General features: G+C 40.2%; 1 protein-coding gene across 1 annotated transcript in view; it reads left to right on the top strand.

The window, feature by feature from the left end:
- Nucleotides 1–22728, top strand: part of DOCK2 (dedicator of cytokinesis 2) — a 343321-nt gene that overhangs the window by 301952 nt on the left and 18641 nt on the right. The window contains exons 40-46 of the mRNA XM_060765022.2: nt 865–969; nt 1862–2003; nt 9788–9869; nt 13637–13721; nt 16030–16116; nt 17461–17637; nt 17773–17856. Of these exons, the coding sequence (XP_060621005.2) occupies nt 865–969; nt 1862–2003; nt 9788–9869; nt 13637–13721; nt 16030–16116; nt 17461–17637; nt 17773–17856 (762 nt within the window). The remainder of the gene's footprint in view (nt 1–864; nt 970–1861; nt 2004–9787; nt 9870–13636; nt 13722–16029; nt 16117–17460; nt 17638–17772; nt 17857–22728) is intronic.

Below are 22728 nucleotides of genomic sequence, written 5' to 3'. Positions count from 1 at the left end.
GAGGGATAAAATCAGTTAGCTGAGATCTGAAACTATAGAGATATATTGAGAAAAGGTATATGGAGCAGAGTTCAGGGAAAAGTTGTTTCTTTTATTATGATTATTACATTGAATTCTAGATGTTTAACCATTTTGTTGGTCAATAAACCTTTGTGGTTTTTGTCAGTTTGAAAACAGATTTCAGTGGTTCCCAACCTTTGGGCCTCCATGTGTTCTGGACTTTAACACCCAGAAATTCCAGTCATCTTACCAGCTGTTAGAATTTGTGGGAGTTGAAGTCCAAAACACCTTGAGGCCCAAAGGTTGGGAACCACTGAAAACAGTTCAGGCGAAATTGCTCACATAATTATTAGTATAAATCACAGCTGCCTGTTCAAGATTATAGTCAGCATGGGTCCAGTTATTTACTTTAGATGTAGGTTTAAAGTTGGAGATAAAGGTGCATTATAGGAATCCAAGGTTTGGTCTCCGAGTGAGCAATCTGGAGAGGAGATCCAGCACAACCACTTTGGAAGGATCCTTGCAATGTTTAGCTTTGCATCAAACAGTATGCTTTAGTAACCTATTTGCTCACAATCTGGATTGTTTCGGAATGCTTTATCAATTCCAGAATAAACCAAATTGCTATCAAACAGTGTGGGGCACATGCAAATTATTCCATTCATCTTGGTTCAGAAACTTTCACTTACAAATATATGTTCATTTTCTTTTCCATCTTTACTTTTGGATACAATCAAGAAGCTCATTTATTGGTTGTTTTTTTTTTTTGCAGTTAGCTATCACTTCATTAAAAAAAACCCAAATGACCTTTATATTTGTGTGTGTGTGATGCTAGAGAGATCTGACCCATGTCTTTGCTTTCAGATTCAACAAGCAAAATTCTATGAGAACATCATGAAAATTCTGAGGCCTAAACCAGATTATTTCGCTGTTGGTTATTATGGGCAAGGGTTCCCCACATTTTTAAGGGTAAATATATCTACTTTGTGTGCTTTCATAACTGTTTGTACTACCCCCCCCCCCAAAATGCCAGTATTCTGCCAGCAAAAAAGAGTTATTTGATAAGGAGAGATTTGTCTTCATTTGATTCTGCAATGTAAGGATTTCTCCCTTGCAGCTATTTGAAGTGTCATTTATAACAATAGTGAGTGTCACATTTTCAGAGAGAAATTTGATTCATTGTGTTCCTTTTCCCCTATAGTGGAAGTAATAGAGAGATAACGTAGCATTCGGGATTTTTGTACAAGGCAGTCATAATTAAGAGATGGTTTATATCATAGCTAGTATGATCATAATGAACGATGAAAATGACATTACAAATGTCAAAGTGAATAAAATGGGAAGTCTATGAATATCTTACCTTTCACTCCTGATTGTAATTTTGTATGAAAATATATCTAATTAATACTTTCACTATTCTTCATGTAATTGTTGTGGTAACTAGCAGCTTAAACTACAAAATTGTCTGATGCGCGCTGATCCTTCAATTTTCATTAAAGCCCAGCTACAACTAGTAGTTGGCAACCTCAGACCCAAATCTAACCCATTGGGAAATATTAGATGCCTTCTCCCTATATAACAACCCAGAAAGCATGAGAGATCTGGGGAAGAAATGCTGACCATGATCCATGAGCTTTCTGATCTTGTTACTAGCCTAGTCTGATTCATTCAGCTTTGCCTTTCAAAGCTTTTTCACACAAATGACGATTGCCTTTAACTATCCCTAGTGGTATAAATGCAGTGTTTTGTGCAGTCCACATTCACTCCCGCAGAGAGGGGGAGCACATATAAACCTGTGAAGAATAACTGTGACACGCTTCCAGGTTTGCAGTCCGAGACATGGTTTAAATGTTTCTTTCAGAACAAAATGTTCATCTATCGTGGCAAAGAATATGAGCGGAGGGAAGATTTTCAAGCACAATTGATGAGCCATTTTCCAAACGCTGAGAAAATGAATACTACAGCACCTCCTGGAGAGAATCTCAAATACTCTTCTGGTCAATGTATCCTTTAATATGAAGAAATATGAATTCTTTTTAAAAAGTCAGTTTAGTAATTACATCCAGGGTGAAAAAGTAGCAAAGACTGGCAGAGATAATGAGTAGACATCGCAGAGATAGTGCATGGAGAACCCACTATCACCTGACCTTTTACCCAGGGAAAATGGTGTAGTGGAGCCAGGGTTTGCAAGATGAAAGAGCTGAGATTGTTAGATAAGCAGAGACTATGTCATCCTCTACTACTAATCCTGGGAGAAAGGTAAGACATAAATAAATTAAATCACATGTGTCAAACTCAAGGCCCATGGGCTGAATTCAACCCACCATGTCATTTTATGTGATCATATGCTGTACTTCAACTTCTGCATTCCTCATCATTAGACATCCTGTTAAGAGTTGATGGGAGTTTGATACAGCGACATCTAGAAGGCTGTAGTTTATTTTGTTTAAATAATACCCTCCTGTGTATACTGTCTCTGATACTATTGGTTGGTGGAAGAAGCAGGGGAGGAAGTGAGCTGGAGCCTGTGAAGAACAATGAGGAGGGGACGGGGGAGAAAGAAGACCAAAGTAACTGGCAAGGAAAAACACCAACAGTTAAAACATCTGATGAAATAGAGATTAAGACCTTAGTCAGGAACGGCGGCATGGAGGAGGGGAGGTGCTCCACTAGCCGAGGGGCCCCCATAGAGGTCGTGGTGGGAAGGAGGAGATGCGGGAAAAGGAGACCTCAATTTCGGCCAAATTCGGACCATTTATCCAAAACATTAACCATTCCAACTCGGTCTCCTAAGGTAAATTGGTGTAACCAGGTGAGCGGACCCTCTGGACTGAAGGTGGTGCTGTTGAACGCCAGATCTGTCAACGGAAAAACGGCCTGGATCCAGGACCTAATCTTGGATGAGCGGGCAGATCTGGCGTGCATCACGGAGACCTGGTTGGAGGAAGCTGGAGGAGTAAATCTGACCCAGCTTTGTCCCCCGGGCTTCTCCGTGCAGCACCAACCGAGATCCGGAGGGCGGGGAGGCGGGGTCGCAGTGGTCTATAGGGATTCCATCCATCTGACCAGGTGCCCCATCCCGCAGACCGCAAATTTTGAAAGCGTCTACCTGAGGGTGGGTGACCGGGACAGTATAGGGATTCTGTTAGTGTACCGTCCACCTCGCTGCACTACAGTCTCCCTACCTGAGCTAGCGGGGGTGGTCTCGAGCCTGGCGTTGAAGTCTCAACAGCTCCTTGTGCTGGGAGACTTCAACGTCCATGCCGAGACGACCCTCACAGGTGCGGCTCAGGACTTCATGTCTGCCATGGCAACCATGGGGCTGTCCCAACAAATATCTGGCCCCACCCACTGTGCTGGACACACATTGGATTTGGTTTTCTGCCAGGGATGGGAACAGGGTGGCGGTGTAGAGGAGTTGTCCATCTCTCCGTTGCCATGGACCGACCACTTCCTGATCAGATTTAGGCTCACTGCGCCCCCTAACCTCTGCAAAGGTGGAGGACCCATTAAGATGGTCCGCCCCAGGAGGCTGATGGATCCGAATGGATTCCTAACGGCTCTTGGGGATTTTCCCGCCACCTCGGTAGGTGACCATGTCGAGGCCTTGGTGGCTCTCTGGAATGGGGAGATGACCAGGGCTATTGACATGATTGCTCCGGAACGTCCCCTCTCAAGTAGCCGAGCTAAACCAGCCCCTTGGTTTACTGAGGAGCTGGCAGCTATGAAGCGAAGGAAGAGGGAACTAGAGAGTGTGTGGCGTTCGGAACCGAGCGAGTCAAACCGAGCACGGTTTGTGTCCTTTCTTAGGGCATATGCCGCGGCAATAAAGGCCGCAAAGAAAACCTTCTTTGCGGCCACTATTGCGTCTGCAAAGAACCGTCCGGCGGAGTTGTTTCGGATTGTCAGAGGTCTTTTAACTCCCACCGCTGCAGGTGGGAGCCCTGACAATTCGGTCGCGCGCTGTGAAGCATTTGCTCGGTTCTTCGCAGACAAAGTCGCCTTGATCCGTTCTGGGCTGGACGCCGCGTTAGATGCAGACTCCGAGAATGTAACGAGAGCACCTACTTGTCCTATTTTGTTGGATTCTTTTCAGTTTGTGAAACCCGAGGATGTGGACAAGATACTTGGAGGAATGAGGCCCACCACGTCCATCCTAGACCCCTGCCCATCCTGGCTTCTGAGAGAGGCCAGAGGGGGATTGGCTGAGTGGGTAACAGTGGTGGTGAATGCCTCCCTTCGGGAAGGCAAGATTCCAGCGAGCCTAAAACAGGCTATTATAAAGCCGCTGTTGAAGAAGCCATCACTGGACCCCACTAAATTGGACAACTTTCGGCCTGTTTCCAATCTCCCCTTCTTGGGCAAAGTCATGGAAAGCGTGGTGGCCTCACAACTCCAGGTATTCTTGAGAGACACGGATTATCTGGATCCGGCACAGTCTGGTTTCAGACCGGGGCATGGTACCGAGACGGTCTTGGTCGCCTTAGTGGATGATCTGTGCTGGGAGCTAGACAGGGGGAGTGTGTCCCTGTTGGTGCTCCTGGACCTCTCAGCGGCCTTCGATACCGTCGACCACGGTATCCTTCTGGGGCGCCTTGCGGAAATGGGTCTTGGGGGCATTGCTCTGCAGTGGCTCCAGTCATTTCTGGAGGGCCGCACCCAGAAGGTGTTATTGGGGGACTCCTGTTCCGCACCACAACCTTTGACTTGTGGGGTGCCACAGGGTTCCATACTGTCCCCCATGCTGTTTAATATCTACATGAAGCCGCTGGGTGAGATCATCCGGAGTTTCGGGGTGCGATGTCATCTGTACGCAGATGATGTCCAACTCTGTCACTCCTTCCCACCTGCTACTAAGGAGGCTGTCGAGGTCCTGAACCGGTGCATGGCCGCTGTAACGGTCTGGATGAGGGCGAACAAACTGAAACTAAATCCAGACAAGACAGAGGTACTCCTGGTCAGTCGCAAGGCCGAACGGGATATAGGGTTACAGCCTGTGCTGGACGGGGTCGCACTCCCCTTGAAGGCGCAGGTTCGCAGTCTGGGTGTGACCCTGGACTCATCGTTGAGCCTGGACCCCCAGGTCTCAGCGGTGACCAGGGGAGCATTTGCACAGCTTAGGCTCGTGCGCCAGCTGCGCCCGTATCTCGGGAAGTCTGACTTGGCCACGGTGGTACACACTCTTGTCACATCCCGCCTGGATTACTGCAACGCTCTCTACGTGGGACTGCCCTTGAAGACGGCCCGGAAGCTTCAGCTGGTTCAGCGCGTGGCAGCCATGTTACTAACTGGAGCGGGTGGCAGGGAGCACACAACGCCCTTGTTGTCCCAGCTCCACTGGCTGCCGATTTGCTACCGGACCCAATTCAAGGTGCTGGTTTTGGCCTACAAAGCCCTGAACGGTTCCGGCCCAAAATACCTTTCTGACCGCATCTTGGCCTACGAGCCCACGAGGACCTTGAGATCGTCTGGGGAGGCCCTTCTCTCGATCCCGCCTGCATCACAGGCACGGCTGGCGGGGACGAGGGAGAGGGCCTTCTCGGTGGTGGCCCCCCGGCTGTGGAACACTCTCCCTGCACACATTAGACAGGCGCCCTCCCTCATGTCCTTTCGAAAAAGCCTTAAGACCTGGCTGTTCGAGAGGGCATTTAATTAAGTGCTAAGCAACAAACAAGTACGGTAATTGAGAACTGGAATGGTACAAGGAATATGAGACTGGCTATGATTCCATTAAGAGATGAAGCGGATTTTTGTGTAGTCTGTAATTGTTGTATAGTTATATGTTGTCGAAACTGGCCTTTTGTAATTGTCTTTTTATGTGTACTGTACACCGCCATGAGTCGCCCGTATGGGCTGAGAATGGCGGTTAATAAGTGCATCAAATAAATAAGTGCATCAAATTTAGTCTGGATAGTATAGTTTGAATTTAAATACAAGGCTTGTGGATATGATGTCTCACTTCAACATTCCCTTTAACCTTTCCCGAACCTCAGAGCCACAAGTGCTATTGGGTTACAATTCCAATTATCCCCAGTACACATGATGTATAATCAAAAGTCAAGGAAGTTGTCATTCAGTGACATCTGGGGTCCCAACTTGCGCAAAAACAAATAACACACACCACCATGTAAAAAATTCAGTTGACCCTCTGTATCCTTGGATTCTCCATCCCCAGATTCAACAGTCTTTTGAAGGCAACCATAATGCTGATGTGGTCCTTGATAAAATGGTTGACACTCCTGAACTAAACAATGTATACTATAGACACCATCCTAGGAAAAGCTAGCATTTAAGATTTTGCCATGACACAATGGCCTGCCAGATGGTCGTGGACAAAGTTCCCGCAATCACTGAGCATCATACCTTTCTCGTAGAGTCAAACTATTGACTCATTTGGCTTGATACCACCAACACTAACATGCAAATTCTGTAGATGCCATGGATTGAATGTGGGACTTCCTGCATGATAAACATATGATCTTTTGCTGAGCTACAATCCATTCCAGTCTAGAAGGACAACAGGTTCTCCATCCCTGTTCTATAGAGATTTTGGGAACGGACTTTGTAGTTTTATGCATTCCAAACAACTAAGTTTTCAAAATAGCAGTGAGGGATGTTGAAACTCATGGCATGCATTGTTGACAGTCAGGAATTAGCTATTACCTTGCCATGCATTTCTCAGTAAAATTAATATATAGTTCCTATCATGATGTGCACATTTCTGCCTTTATGAAGTGCCCACTCCCAAATATAGGGCAGAGGGTTGTGTGTGAAGGAGAGGGGGCATCTGGCATTTTATTCAGTTTATATAAAAAGAAAGGTTTGTGACCCTCAACAAGGGAATATGCTTCATAATAAGAAAGACCTGCAACTCCTGCCTTTCTGTTCATGATCCTTTTCTGCCTAAGAAAGGCTTACGTGACTCCTAGTATATAGGTACATAAAATAGGTATAAAATCAAACATTTACTGATAAATCAACATTTCCAAGGCTTGGTAAATAGGCCGATTTCCTTTTTGCTGAAGCTTTTTTTTGGTAGAGTCCACTGTAAACACTGCATGTTGTTACTAACAGATTTGTGTAAAAGGGGGATATTCAGAAAGCCTTTACTATTGCCAACATTAAACTAAGGAGACTCCATTTGGGGTCAGGACCCACAGTTAGAGAAGCAGCGCTATAATAGACAACATTTCTGGCCTCAAATAAAGGACATATTTTATCATAATGGACATCTGAGAAGCATACCTACAGCCGACTCTAGCTCTTCACCTGAACATATTTGTGTTTGTGGTTTGAGCATCCACATAGAATGCAAGAAATTTGTCACTTGTGAACTTTTAACTTTTCAACTTTTAACTACTGTCCACCTGCAGTCAAAGACAGGATGGACTTTGACAGAATGATGAACAGATCTGGCTTAAAGGGGTACATAGAACAGCTGTCAAATCATGGCTTTGCCTCCCGCAAATAGCCTTTGCACAGAGAATGATGTTCGTCATCTTGATATTATTTTCTTCACAGAGAAATGAATGAATAAAGCAACTGAAAGTTTCACCTCTCTGTGATATCTGGATGCAGTATGTCCACAATTCTTGCTCACAGCATGTCTCAATCCATGTATTTCTCACAGAAATAATATATCTTGTGGCTACCATCAGAAAATGAAGTCCATGGAATATTTGGAATATATCTGCAGAATGAAAAAGCATGTTGTTTCTCCAAAAGATCCTCCCCCGTGCTTTTCTTGTAACAGGTTTTGATTATTTATTTTAAAGCTTCTTTTACAATGTCAGCATAAGCAACATACACTCTATGTTGACAATTAGGTCTGTGAAATAATCATCAAAATACAATAAAGTATAATACATACAATTTAATAAAACAATAACACATCAGCTTAAAAAAATAAAAAACACCATTATAATCTCAAGTGCAGGAGTAGCAGGGAAATGTCTTTCTGAATGATGCTTGATACAAAATTGCTTCAGTAACACAATCAAGTAAATTTCCACCAGGAGAGCACTGAAAACTATGGATACAAAAACCACAAAGATCTTTTTCTGCAATCTAACGCAAAACATTTCCTCAAGCAAAAGAGCAAGTCTTCCCTTTCAATGGAAGGTGTAATATATGTGAGGAAAGCAGAGTTTGGAAAATGCACTTCTTTAGACTTCAACTTTGACAATGCCTCACCTAGGATGCAGGGAGTTTGTCATCTGAAAAAATAACTTTTCAAAATTCTGGGTAAAAGTTTTCCTGAAATATGTGAGATCTGGGATGTTTGGGGTATTCTTAATTTTAATAATGTCAAGACTTGCTTTGGCTTCTTTCCCATTAGACTGTAAACCAGTTTGTGCATTATTTTTTGCTTTCTACCTATTGTAATTTAGTGAAAGAATCTGGAGCAAGATGTCATTTCTAAGCATTCTGCTGTTTACTCAGTGGGATATTTTTCAACCATGATTTTTTTTAAAGGCCAAAATTAAATTGTAAGGTGGTCAAAGAAACTCTTAAAAACATAAACTTTTCTTTTACAAGTATGTTTTATAACAGCTTGTCAAACTATCATCGCTGCTTACATTTATCTAGACTCAATACTCAAGCTAAAAGCACTTAAGAACCAAGCCGTTTTTGTTCTTACTTCACCTCTCACCTCTCCTTTCTTCTGGGCTTCGGATTTTGGTATATATAGAAACCTGTTATACTAGTATATGATGGGTTTTTCAAAACCAGATGGGCTTTTCTTACCTGCAGGCTTCACTGCTGAATGGCTCCTATATGGAAATAATCACTCCGTATCATAGTTGATCCTCTATATTAATGGGTTTGATATTTATGGATTTTTATTATTCACAGGTTTGATTAAAATGTTTTTCTCTGGGAATCTCTAGTTCCTATGGCAAGATGCTATGGTCAACCGCCGGTGGAAGTTGGCCATAAAGTCAAGCTGAATGATCTGGGAATTACTAGAAAGGTGTCCTTTCAGGTAAAGAAAAATAGGAATTATTTTGCAGGGGTTTTTTTTTACCATGCATAGGTGCTATGCCCCTATCCCCAGTGAATGTAGAAGATTGACTGAAGTTCCAACATCCCAAAGATTCAATTTTCTAAATAAATAAATGAAGTATTCATCTGCTATATAAGTATCTTGTTCTTTACCTGCAAAGCTCAGAGTAGTTTCCATGAGCCTCCCCAAATATTGATCAGGTTCATGGCCACATAGTGAGAGAGAATCACAGCCATACCTATTAAAAACATGACCTGTAAGTTTAAATCTCACTAGTAGCCCAATTTTGTCTGTTAGTTATCCACATTATGTCCTCTCAACACTGGTGCACACTGCACATCTTGAAGGTGACTACAGTCTCTCCAGATAGTTAAAAATAATAATAATCAAGCTCATAGTGCCACTGTCTTCATTATTATCCACTTTCTCCTTCTCTATTCTGTGCTTAAAGTAATATTCATAGTTTTAGTTACAATTCTGCCTCATCAGTTGAAGATTTGTGTGTGTTATTAAACCGTTAGTAAAATACTACATCTCCTTTTGGAAGAAAAGTATCAATTTTATGGTATTTTATTTGGATAAACACATTAGGAAATATACTTATGAGTTATTTATACAGCTTATTTCATGAATTTCATGATGGCTCCATTTTTAATTTCTAAATTTTTTGTGGGTTTGGTTTTTTTCTTTTCTTTTCTTTTCAGGCGAGTTATCCTATCTGGCTAACATGACATAGCAGATAATTTTCTAATGTTTATGTCCTTAACTCATGCAATTTAGACATACAGTGCTTTACAGTGCAACCAGTTTTAGAAGAACATCCACAGTTCAAAAACAAGCCAGTGCCTGATCAAATAATCAAGTAAGATTGAAATTCTCTTTATGTTAGTGTCTACATTAAAGAAATGCTTATAACGTCTTCACACTAGGGCTGGGCAATCACGGAAAAATTTGTTTCTAAACTCGATTAGTTTTTAGGGGGTTTTTGCGTTTCGATTTTTAAATTAATTCCGAAATTTTCCTTAAAATTTTTTCGATATTTACGAAATTTCGTAAATTACGAATCAATTACGAATCGATTTCAAAACAATTACAAATTGATTCGTTAATGGCGGGCGCGATCGCGCAATACGCTAAAAAAACCTCCAAATGGGACAGGAAGCTTCCCTCTCCCTCTGTTGTTGACTGTTGGTGTGATAATTTATTTATTTTTTCACTGAGAAAACAAACAACGACTATAAAACTTGCACCAGACATGCGGAAATAATAACGAAACGATTTCGAATAAATTACGAATCGATTTCGAAACAATTACGAAACAATTACGAAACGAATTGAAAAAATTCGTTTCATTTTTTAGTTGCTCCTGAATGGTTCAATATCGCTTCGTTATCAAAAAATAACGAATTAATAACGAATTACGAAATTAACGAACGAAACCGCCCAGCCCTACTTCACACAGTTAACAAATGAGATGTATTGTTTTCCCTATAAGCAAGAACACTGATATTTTGTGAGCTGAATCTCTCTGGTATCCAAAGGGACCCCTGCACCAGGCTTTCCCTCTTTGATCAGATTTTACTGGTGTCAAATCTTTCATTGTGAAAGCCCTCTACAGCATTATGTTTTGATTGCAGTTTGGCCATAATTTTAATCATTTTAGGCTAAAATTCTGGACAAATTACAGCTAACACCTTTAGTTCCCTAAATATATTCTTTAAATGATAGTAAAGAGTCAGCACTTACAAAAAATAGCATTTAAAATGGTTGGCATATAGCATTTTTCCCAACTGAATTCAATTACTAATGGATAAAACTCTTCTACCGTGAGACACACATATTACCATCCTAATAAGGGACACCTCCAAAACTTGCACTAGGCGAGTCTTTGTACCTGTCTTTCCATCTGTCATGTTGTCGCTGCCCATGGATATTCTCCCCTCCCCATCATTAAGGCAGAAACCTGCTGTTTAACCACCATACTGACTAATGCTGCCAAACACAGAAGATTGGAAAGAGTGATAATTCAATAGTAACATAATAGCTGTCATCTATTAGACAGAACCTTTTGAGCTTTTGTTTCCTTTAGTCATTTGTGCTGTGATGGGAAGATGGCAAGCACACTATGGTGCTGCTTTTGGAAGTGAACTAACAATAAAGTTCATCTCAATAAATACACTTTATTGGCTTTTTGGGAATATTTCTTAGGAAAAGTAGGACAAGTTATCATCAATCCACACCTATCCCTTTATGTTTCCATGTCTTTTTCTGCATACTTTGCAATTTTAATAATGTTTGCCTGCCTTCATTTTTGTCTTCTTCTTCATTTAAGTTGTTGTTGTTTTTTGTTCAGTCGCTTCTGACTCTTTGTGACCTCACGGACCAGCCCACGCCAAAGCTCCCTGTTGGCTGTGGCCACCCCCAGCTCCTTCAAAATCAAGCCAGTCAATTCAAGGATACCATCCATCAATCTTGCCCTTGGTTGGCCCCTCTTACTTTTTCCTTCTATTTTCCCCAGCATCATTGTCTTCTCCAAGCTTTCCTGTCTTCTCAGTATGGACTGCTTTGATCTTCTTGTGGTCCAAGGCACTTTATTTAAGACTATTGCCAAATTTGCTCCCACTTCCTTTTATTCATTCTCACATTTATTTCTCTGCTGTTTGTCTTCACCCATAGTGGCCTCTCACCCGGTTTTCTGGTTTTATGTAATGAGTGAGGCACCCGGAGAAATTGGGTCCTTTGTTGGCCATGTTTAGTTTAGCAAGTGCATCAAGAATAATGACAGAACAAGGAACTCATCTGCAGGGAGAAGAGAATGGTGTTTTCCTTTGTTTTGTTTTGTTTTTAATTATATCTGCTCTTCCAAAATTGATTTCACATGCTTCTGAGCTAATCTGCTCCATTACCAGGGGAATCTCCTGTTTAAAAAGCATTTACTATAAATTGTTTTTGTAGATAGGTATCCATTGTTTCAAAGAATTTGACAGCTTCTCAGCAGTCTTTTCCAGAACAATCTGAAGGGAGCCTACAGAGAATATGAGTTTGACATGCACCATCCCCCTGATCTGCCCGTGGAATGCCCCTTCTTCATCAATATTGTTGTTTGAGCACAGATGGCAATGGAGAATGTTGTGGTCGCAACAAGAAAGACCTCTCTCCCAGAGACTGGAGCATTGGTTAAGCTAGGGAAATTGAAATTGCCTATACATAAGATTTCATTCTGGCCTATGGCAGAAGAGTGAAAAGTCTGGGTTTATCTATGGGAAGGGTGAAGCCCTGTCGTCCTTTTACCCAGGGAAGGGAATCCCTGCAATATCTGATTGATCTAAGTGTACACTCCCAGGAGTTTGTGCAAGCAGCTTTGCTCCTGACAAAAATATTTAGTAGACTTTTTGCATGCATGCACAAATCCTGCATGTAATCATCAAAACAAGCATAGTATAATCCATTCATATTTAGAGATATTAACCAATATGTTATTTTATGGGATGGTTGAAACAGCTGAATAAGTGCTTCTCTACTGGCTGTAATGCAAGGGCATTTGCCTTTTACATATCACTCTAATTATAGTACCTTTTCCTGGTAGATCTCATACATTTTTGGTGTACTGTTTTAGTTTCAGATTCTATTAATGAAATTACTCTTAAGGTGGTGTTTTTTTGTTTTAGTTTTAACTACTATGATCCAGTTGGTTAAACTCTATCAGTGGTAGAAGGTTCTACTGGGTTCCTAATGGAAGGCACTTTAGCTATTGCATGTTTGAATTTTTCCTACATCTGTAATCTATGCCTACTCATCAGGAGAGGCTCTTCTCTTAGTCCCACCACTATTGCAATCACAGTTAGGGGAGAACTGAGAGAGAGCCTTCTGAGTGGTTGCCCTTAGATCTGAACTTCTTTCTAAAAAAAATGCCAGAATAGTCACCTCCTTGCTATCTTTCTGGTGTGTTTAACAGAATGTTTTAAAAGAATGGATGAAGTGTGCTAGATAGTTTTAAACTAAACTGTTTTCGCAGCTTTTTCTCACATAACATATATTTGAGATTTGTCCATGACAGGAGAATTTTTAAAATCACAAATGATCAGTTATGTTCTTTTGAGGTTATCTGCCAGTGTTTTTGCTGCACATCAGAGTATCTGAGGAGTCATTGTTCCTCTGACTAGTTGTATTATTTTATCTTGGTGGCACGATGGCATCACTTTCAATTAGACATCCCCGACTAGCCTATGTTCACAAGCTCATTGTTTTATGGCACCATATTTTTGAGTGTCTAGATTGATGTACAGGTGGAATAGTTACAAGAGCTGATCTTGTTATATCTGCAAAATGGTTGAAATATCACGCGAAACAGCAAGGAAAATATCATCAGCTTCACTGGGTCATTTACAGCTCATTGTAGAACAGTGTTTTATGTGTGTCTGTAAAAACATAAATAAAATAACGGAGGGAGGTTTGAGAACTTGGTAACAGTAAGAAAGAGCAACTGCAGAGAGATTGCACAAATTGTCATTCAGCATGGTTGGATGGGCTACATTATGATTGTGCCTATTTTCTTTTTGTTTTCTTTTTGGTGTATTTTATTTTACAATTTACTATTATTTGATTAATATTTTGTCATGTTTCTTTTAGCTTTTACAAGTCTAACTATGTGCAGAGATTCCATTATTCAAGACCAGTCAGAAAAGGATCTGTTGACCCTGAGAATGAATTTGCTGTAAGTATCATTATACTCCTACTTTGAGAATAAGCAGGGCTGCATGAATTCATATGCGATTTTTGGTGAAGAGTGTCATACCGTGGTCTCAGGACTCAAACAGTGAAGAGGAAGAGCAGGCAAAGTGCCAACCGACGAGTCTGAGAACTGCAGCTCCCAACAGATACCTCGTATCAGATGAGGGCACTTTCAGATCCAGGTTTAGTGGCTGCTGGGAGCTGCAACACTCAGACCCATCAACTGGTGCTTGCACCTGCTCTTTCCTTCATTGTCAAAGAGCAGGGAATGACTCATCATCATAATGCCACCACCAGCAATATTTGGCCTAAATAGTGTAAAGGCACCAGATCTTGTCTAATCTTGAAAGCTAAACAAGCCCAGTCATAATTAGTACTTGGATGGGAGACCACCAAGTAATAGCAGGCTATATTTCAGAGAAAATAACTCCTTCTGAGGATTCATTGGTTAAGAAAATCTTATGGAATGCATTGGATCCACATAGATTGACATGCATCTTGAGGTCACATATACATAATACCTTATTTATATCCTTTCTCCCCAAAATTGGGGGTCAAGATGGCATACAGTGTTAAAATAAAAACAATATACATAGAGACATATACATGGTATCATTAAAGTATAAAGTAATTAAACTATCCTTGCTAATTAAAACATGTATTTAAAAGAGGTAAACATTATATAGCATGCTATTAATATGCTTCTTATAAAATAGTTCATGAAAAGCTGTTTGAATTAAGATCTTTTTGACTATTGGTGAAAGAATAGCAAAGAGGAGGTCTTTCTTATTTTCCAAAGAAGGTATTTCAGAACAACCAACCAGAAGTCCCATCCCTATTCCCAGCTGATGTGCCTATTATGAAGATAAATAAGCGAGATGGTTGTACCATCAGAAGGAATGGATGTGACAGGCATGTAGCCGGGGGGGGGGGGGGCTTGAGGGGCTTCAGTGCATTATTTAAACTGTTATGTTTATTCATATCATGATCTGATCACCATACTCAATATATCCCATATGCATGGGGGTATTGGGGTAATGATACAAAAGGTTTGCTAGGCTAGACCCTCTTTCACTCACCCCCCCCCCGAATCCCCCTTGAAAAAAATTCAGCCCCCCCCCCCCCCCCGAATCGAAATCCTGGCTACGGACCTGGGAGGTGATATCAGTGTAGTACTCTTTGGGTTAGCATGGTTGGAGCTACTTAAATTGACTGATATTGTAGAGCCAAGTAGTCTCATTTGCTACTTGTAAGAGTATATGTGGCTATCTTTGCACAGATAGCCAATATCACTTTAAGGGAAAATAATAGAGTTAACCCTGAGATATAAGTGTATTCATCATTCGCAGTGTATATGCCTTCTAGGTAATTATTACTGCACTAATAGTTGACAATTTAAGCACTCACCTTGAGGGAGTTCCCTGAAGGTCTCAGTTCTATGTTGTAACACTGATTTACTGGAAATGTGAATTGAGCTTTAAAGACACCTCTTTGTACCCTCCAGCCTAATATATATGTGGACCAGTGCAAATATGCTGCTTCCCAATTTCTCAGATGTAACTGATTCCCTCATCTATTATATAAAATCTTACATTATATATAAAACTATACTGAGCATAGCTATTCGAAATTAGGATCCACTGAATTCAGCAAGATATTTCCAAGGAAGTGTACTCAGGATTATAGTCAGAATAATATACAAATCCGGTTCATTAACTGATTTGTATGTGTGTGCCCAGAAATAGTTGATAGCATTCAAACTGGAAAGAAGAAAATGTAACATCAAATGGTGCCTTTACATTGAAAACTATGGTCAAAAGTAGGAAACTTTAAAGAAAATTTTCATTGATATCTGATTTTCATACAGAATGCTTAAAGGAAACTTTTAATAAAATATCTTACATGATGTGAATTATGCATGTTTTTATCAGTGTTATGGGAAACATTTTGAGTATAAGATTCAAAGTAAGCAGAGTAATAAATGTTTTGTTGGTCAGATCAAGCAACAACCCTTGTATTTCAAATCATGTTGGTTCAAGTCTAATATATGTCAATTGAACTGCTTCACCTTCAGTCTTTTGATGCTCCTGTCTGTTGGGAGATTGCATTAGGATGTCCTAGTTTAGAAATGGATTTGTAATGACATATTTTCTACATTTGGCCTATTTTTATGATAGCATTGGGGGAAAAGCCCTCCCTGTTTTTCTTTAACTTCTACTTACAGTAAGCGGTTAATATCCTAAGTATATATGCTCACATTTGCACTTTTCTCTCTTTGTGTTTTTTAATAGTCTATGTGGATTGAGCGAACATCCTTTGTTACAGCTTACAAACTCCCTGGAATCCTGCGTTGGTTTGAGGTTGTCTCTATGTCACAGGTGTGTGATACATTTTTTATTATTCCCAATACTCAAGATAAGACAGAGAAATACAAAGTAAAGTTCCAGTTTGGTTGTATTTCAATTGAAAATTTTCTAAAGCATTGTGTTACCAATGAAATCATTATCTGTACTTAACAAGGTGACACAGCATATATTCATTTTTCCTCTAGACTTTGGAAATTCTGATGAAATATCAAATACTTTTTGAATTGCTTCTGCATTATGATAAGAACAGTGCCTGACTTTACTGGTTTGGAGGGAAAGCTCTCCTAGGCACTAACTCTGTGCAAGATCTTTGTTGGCTAATAGTTTTTGAAAAGAAGAATTAACCTATTTGACTTGCAAAAGGGAAAAAGGTTAGATAAAAATGAGGTGATTTTAAAACAAAAACAATTATTTCTTTATTAAGAAGACAGACAGACATAGCAGTTGAAATCCTACAGAACAGTGGTCAATGCAAGCTGTTTTTCAAAGGAAAAAGACAGGTGTGAAGAGACCTAAGGATGCTATGAATAGTAGAGCTAAGCTTAAGGGGGCTTCAGACTAACCCACACAGAGATTTTCTTACCCTCTGATGCGAAGAAAAGTCCAAATAAGTCAGGAAAACAGATTCTGGATGAAAGGAACCATATGAAGAAGCCTCTCTTTTTCTGGGGACATTTGTTTTTTTGTAGAGACCTGCCTTGGCTTTTGTGTGATGAAGAATCTCTGAAATCTGGCTGTATGGTGGAGAGTCTGTTTTGCTTTGCCCTTCTGCTTGTATCTAACCAGTTCCTAAGTTGGTGGTTGTTCCCTGGAGTGAAGGAAACACTCCTGGGTGGGGCAAAGCATGAACTTAATGTCTGTGTGCAAAGGGCAAATGTGAACATGCCCTTGATTGTCAACTTCTGGTAATGGCTCCCAGTTGCAACACATGGGACAAAGTCAATCAAGTATAAGGTGTATCATGCTGAATCAGTTTGGCAAGATCTCCCATTCATTAAAAGTAAAAAAGATTGTTAAGCACTGATTACTCTCTCGAATGCAACAATCAGACAATTTCCTTGTCATCAGAAGGGAGGGGGATTGGAAGTAACATTGCAATACTTTAAAATTAGGCTTGCCTTCTTCTAAGATGACCAGGGATCCAGTGGCTCATTCCCTCTGCTGCCTTTTGTTCTTCACACAATAGCAGAAGGTCCCCTCTCTCCTGAAAATCTTGCTTCAGGTTAGATTTATTGGGTGTAGCTCATAACAATTATGAATTGAGACCTCTCTCATGTTTTCAATTACACTTTAACAGATAAGTAATGAAGTTCTCAGATGGAACAAATGATACTCTTGATCTTTCCCCCCTCATAGACTACAATTAGTCCTCTTGAGAATGCCATTGAAACAATGTCTATGACCAATGAGAAGATTCTCGCCATGATTAATCAGTACCAGGGTGATGAGAACCTTCCTATTAACCCTCTCTCCATGCTTCTGAATGGAATTGTTGATCCAGCAGTAATGGGAGGCTTTGCTAAATATGAAAAGGTAAGAATTGAAATACGTGTTTTGAAAGCAAAATCATGTTTTGATTTATTATTCTCATGAACACATCCCTGAAGTCATAATTGTGTCTTCTTATGTTAGGATGAGTAAACCGAATGATCTGTTTTCTGTGTGCAGGCTTTCTTTACAGATGAGTATATCAGGGACCACCCAGAAGATCAAGAGAAACTGAACAGGCTCAAAGACCTGATTGCCTGGCAGGTAAGATAATGTCGAGCACCATTCTCCAAAGGCTTTTATTTTTCCCTGCCCATTTCCTTACTTATTAATTTCATTTTAAGTGGAATAATGGCACATGGCCTTCCATTCAGAGTATGCATGTGCTTTTCATTCTCATATTAAAAAAAGGAAAACGTGTTTCCCTAAAATTACTGAATAAGTAATATGGCTCAAGAATAGGATGTTCAATAGATTTGTTTCACCATTTTTAAACCCCTTTGCCAGGAAAAGAAAAATAAACTTCTAGGCGCAAGAACCACCTGTTTTTTTTTTATGTTGGGCTGATAGATTGGGGAGGGGGGGGGGTTGTTTTAGTTGTGTGTGGGTTTCTTTGTCAACCCATATTCTGAAAAAAAAAATCAATCCTTAATCCTATGCTCTGTTTACATGGATGAAAAAAAAATCTTTATATTATGTCAGTTCCAGTAATGCTGGAACATATAACATTTCTGTTTTCAAAATGAAAGCACTTATTTTAGGCTTTTGCTTTTAAATCACCTTTTACTCTGTTGTTTGGGGGGGGGGGCAGCTTTTGTACATGGGTTGCCCTGTACTTCCACTTGGGATTGGAGTACAATCGGGAGTTGGTGGGTGGTTACCTAAAAGTTTGGGAAGCCTGGTATCACCATTATTAGTTTTTATGTTTCTTTTCCCAAGGTGTGAGATTCTATGTTTGTTGGAGGATATGTTTTACATTTTTGGGGATGTATACACAATTGGACAACAAGCTTCACTGAGCAAATGGGGTGTAAGGAGAACAAATGGGAGGAAGGTGGACTACTTCTGAGACTTACTGAGGTGGATCTGTGTAATTTGTTCATTGCAGGCTTGGACAAGTAGGTTTTAGATATTAGGCAAGCAGGCTATGCATGGAGAAGGAGCAAAGATGAAACGGGTCTGTCCCCTCTCTAAGTAAGAATAAAATTCAACCTTCCCCAGAAACAGCAGGGGGATTGTAGACTGTATTTTAATGCATTTTAATGTTTTTGATGTTTAAGGCTTTTAAATATATATATCATGCTTTTATTGAAGCTTTTGTACAATTTCAATCTGCATTGTTCTTAAATATGTTATTAAGCTGCCTTAAATCTTATTATTGCAAGAAAGATGGGATATACATTTATAAAATACTAAATAATAATACGATTTCCAGTATACTTTCAGATTGTGAATATGGCTGTGTAGTGAAACTGACCTTTTTGGCAGGAAGGCCGAAGCCTGGAAAGTCAGTAGCTGACATGTTCTGGGTTAGGCAAGAGAGCCAGAGGCAGGAGGGAGGAGTCAGCCGACTCCTGATTGGTTAGGACAGTCAGGGGTGGAGTTAGGATTTAGAGGGAAAAAAGGCTGGCTTATTTGACAAGTAAGGGAATTGGAGTTTAGACATCGTGGAGTAAAGACGTATATTTTAGGAAGAGAGAGCTGTGGAGATCTTAGGCAGGGAGGGAAGACTTTTGTGTGAGCCTTGAGAAATTAGAGCAAGGGTTAGGCAAAGGAACCTGATTCACTGGTCAGAGTAGGGACAGTGAAAGGGAAGCCTGAGTTGCTCTAGGAGGCAGTTTGTGTACTGTGCTCAAGGACACACTGTGTCAGTTAGTGATCAGTGTAGGGACAAGGAACTCACTGTGAAACAAAAGTTGAAGCCTTTAAGTAAGACTGCCTGTTTAAAACCAGCTAAGCCTCAAGAACTGAACTGCATCAAGATTATTGTACCACTTTTTTTAAAGAGTTGATCTGTTCATTAAGTTCTAAAATAAACCTGTTACTTATTTCACCTTTAATCTGGTGTCTGCCTCAGTCTATCACAACCTTTACTTCTCAGCTAACTTATAGAAGATTTCTTTTAGTCTAGTCAGCAAAAATAACAGTGGTCAAAGAAGAACAAAGAGCTTGAATATAACTTTTCCTATTTTTCACATTCACACATATGGTTTTCCTCAGACCTATTTAATTTGAGGTGGTGGCAGTGATTTAACAATTACATCGGTCTACAACTACATCACAGTTGGTCACTTAATAGATAAATTACTAAGGTGGGGACAAGAGAGTCTTTCCCCCTTGTTATAGTTAACTATCTTTATTCGAAGAAGTGTCCAGCTGAACGATAACCCTGTAAGCTGAAGGGCAGAGGGTGAGACTGCTTGCCCCCCCCTGCCCAAGTGAACGTTTATCCTTTACAGGCTGCATCAGAATTATGGTATTTTACTAATTGTTAATAAATTAATTCCATTGCATTGTTTAGGGAACTACAACAAATCTTTTTACAGTGCTGATGGTAGGTCTGTTTATTGAATGTATTATGTGCAATTGCCCTATTTAGATAGGAGTGACTTGAAAGTTACTCCTCATGGCCCACAGAGAGGAATTAAAACCATAAGAAAAAAAATCTTTCTGACTATAGTGCTGTTGAAGGAGGCGTTATACAAGAAAAACCAGTAATAGCGAATTGTTATATTCCCTTCACAAGTCGTCAATAATATTTTAAAAATTCATTCTTCTTTCTTCCAAAAGAAACAAAATCCAGTAGTGGTTTCCTATTTTCCATTCTAGCATTCACATTTCCTTTCTTGCAGAAGTAGAGTTCCAACTTGTCCTTCATACAAAATAAGTTAATCTGCTTTGAGGGGCTTGTTTAAAAATTGTTCTAAATTGAAGGGATGGTGCACTGACCCTTATCAAAAAGAATTGAGTAGGCTACAAAGAGGAAGTAAAAAACTAGCAAGTGGAAGTAATCACAAACCTCCAGTGAGACAGTAAACCTTTGAAAAGACCTCTAATGTCAACCTTCATTTTTTAGTAGTGATCCCAAATTTTGGTAAACCAAGCAACAAAATTAATTGCAATATGGATAATGTTATATGCTTGCTTAAAGTCCGTAGATAGAAGTGAACAAAAGTACCCCCCCCCCCCAAAAGATACTAAGGCAGCATTCCTCAACAACTCTCATCATCCATTGGCAATTTTTGAGCTAGCTTGTGGGAACTGTTGTCTAAAACAAGAACAGCATCAGCTTGAGATGGGCCTGACTAAGTTGTTCTGAGAATATAAAACACCATTCCCTAAACTATTTAGTTCAACTATTTAGCCTTGAATGGCTCTATCAGCAGAAAAGGTGATAGAAGGGCAGCATATTGGGCAGTCTAGTTGATAGACAAGTAGTTTTATGTCATGAAATTATCTTTAAAACAGTAACATCAAGCACATGTATGTGAATGGAGTTCTTGCATGTGCCAGATGGGCAATTTTGGAAGGGAGTGTCTGGGGGCCCTGTGAGCTAATTGAAAGATGAATTGCCACTCCTGGAGAATTTTAAGAGAATAAGTCCACTCTTTTTTTACCAGAAGAAAGGGCAGTCTGGGGAAGAATGGGCTACAACTATCAGTCTTATCATAACCCATAGGGTTGGTTTATTATTTGACCATGAAGGATTGAACAAGCCAGAATTCCAAGCAGATAGGATACACATGGACACACACACAAAAGGTAAAATCATACATGAGATTTCTCATCTCTCTGAGTGCTTATGATTTTTAAAGCCTGTTTTTTTTTTCCAAAAAATATCTTATGTCAAAGAAAACTATTGGATATAAAGCAATGCCACAAACATTTGAATGGGGAAATCAGATAGACTTGGGGACACTAGCCCAGTATTATTGCCACCTACAATAGGAGTTGTATGTATGACAGGGGCCCAGCAAACACCTAGATCTCCTGGAAATATCAGATCTATTTTATGTTCTTGTTAAAACATTTAATGTTGCCACCAAACTGCATTAGAGATGCAGTGTGATATTAAACCATCCTTTTTCAAAAGTTGCAAGTTTATTGCTGCCAATCTGTTTCTGGGTAAGCACTAGTAATTGTCAGTATCTTCCTCCCTGTGTTGACATGTGAAGCAACAAGAAAAATCCTTTCTGCTATGAAAAGACTGCTCAAAATGTATGCAACAACCTCTATAAACTCTGACTAATGAGGCAGGTCTTCCCTTATTTAGATGACAAAAATATTCATGATTTTCTGGTAATGCATTTATCTGTGGAAAGAGCAGTGCTCCTTTTTGTGCTAGCCCTGTGGATGAATCCACAGTTGTCTAGGAATATGAAGACCCTCCATTTCAGTTTCTAGATGACATGGCATATGACTTCATCAGATGCAGGATTCTCTGCATCTTCTTAACCCTTTATGCTGCCGAAATGGGGTCTCACAAAGGTCATGATGCAGGGCAACTTTTGGGAGGCTCTGTTTCAGCAGCATAGAGAAGCAGAGCCCAGAGTGGCTTTTGAGGAGTTGGGTGTTATCTGACCCCAAACATTACAGAGCAGAGGAACATAGGGGAAACATGGACCTGAAAGGGGAAAGGACATGGGATGACAACAGATGGACCTTGATGGATTGGAACAGAGTAAAACGGTTCCCTCAACTGTCCCACACTTTCTCCTACTTTTCCATGCTTTCTCCCACTTTCCCTCCACTCATGTGATGAGGTCCCAAAGTAGTATAGAAACCTTTAAAAAGATACAGTGCAATATGTATTATGTTCATCTACTGTATAACCTTTTTGCCTCTAGAAATACTTTATATTGGAAAGTTTGGATTCAGACAAGTTGTCTGTGATAGCAGCACTGAATTTATTTATTTATTATTTATTATTTATTTACCGTATTTGTATACTGCTTTTCTCACCCCGAGGGGCCATGCCAATGACATGGCATCGTGTTTGGTGGAGATATAAGTGTGCATTGAGGGCACCCAGAAGATCCTTACATTGGTGGAAGAGTCTGGGATAAGGGGAAATTGTCACTTTTGATGGTAACAGTGATAATTGTGGAAGTCTTCACATTTGGTAGGATAAGGCAG

The sequence above is a fragment of the Anolis sagrei genome, chromosome 2 (genome assembly GCF_037176765.1).
Source record: "Anolis sagrei isolate rAnoSag1 chromosome 2, rAnoSag1.mat, whole genome shotgun sequence".
Taxonomy (NCBI): Eukaryota; Metazoa; Chordata; class Lepidosauria; order Squamata; family Dactyloidae; genus Anolis; species Anolis sagrei.
Note: the sequence above shows the minus strand (reverse complement) of the source record. Positions and strands in the feature narration are given on the sequence as shown.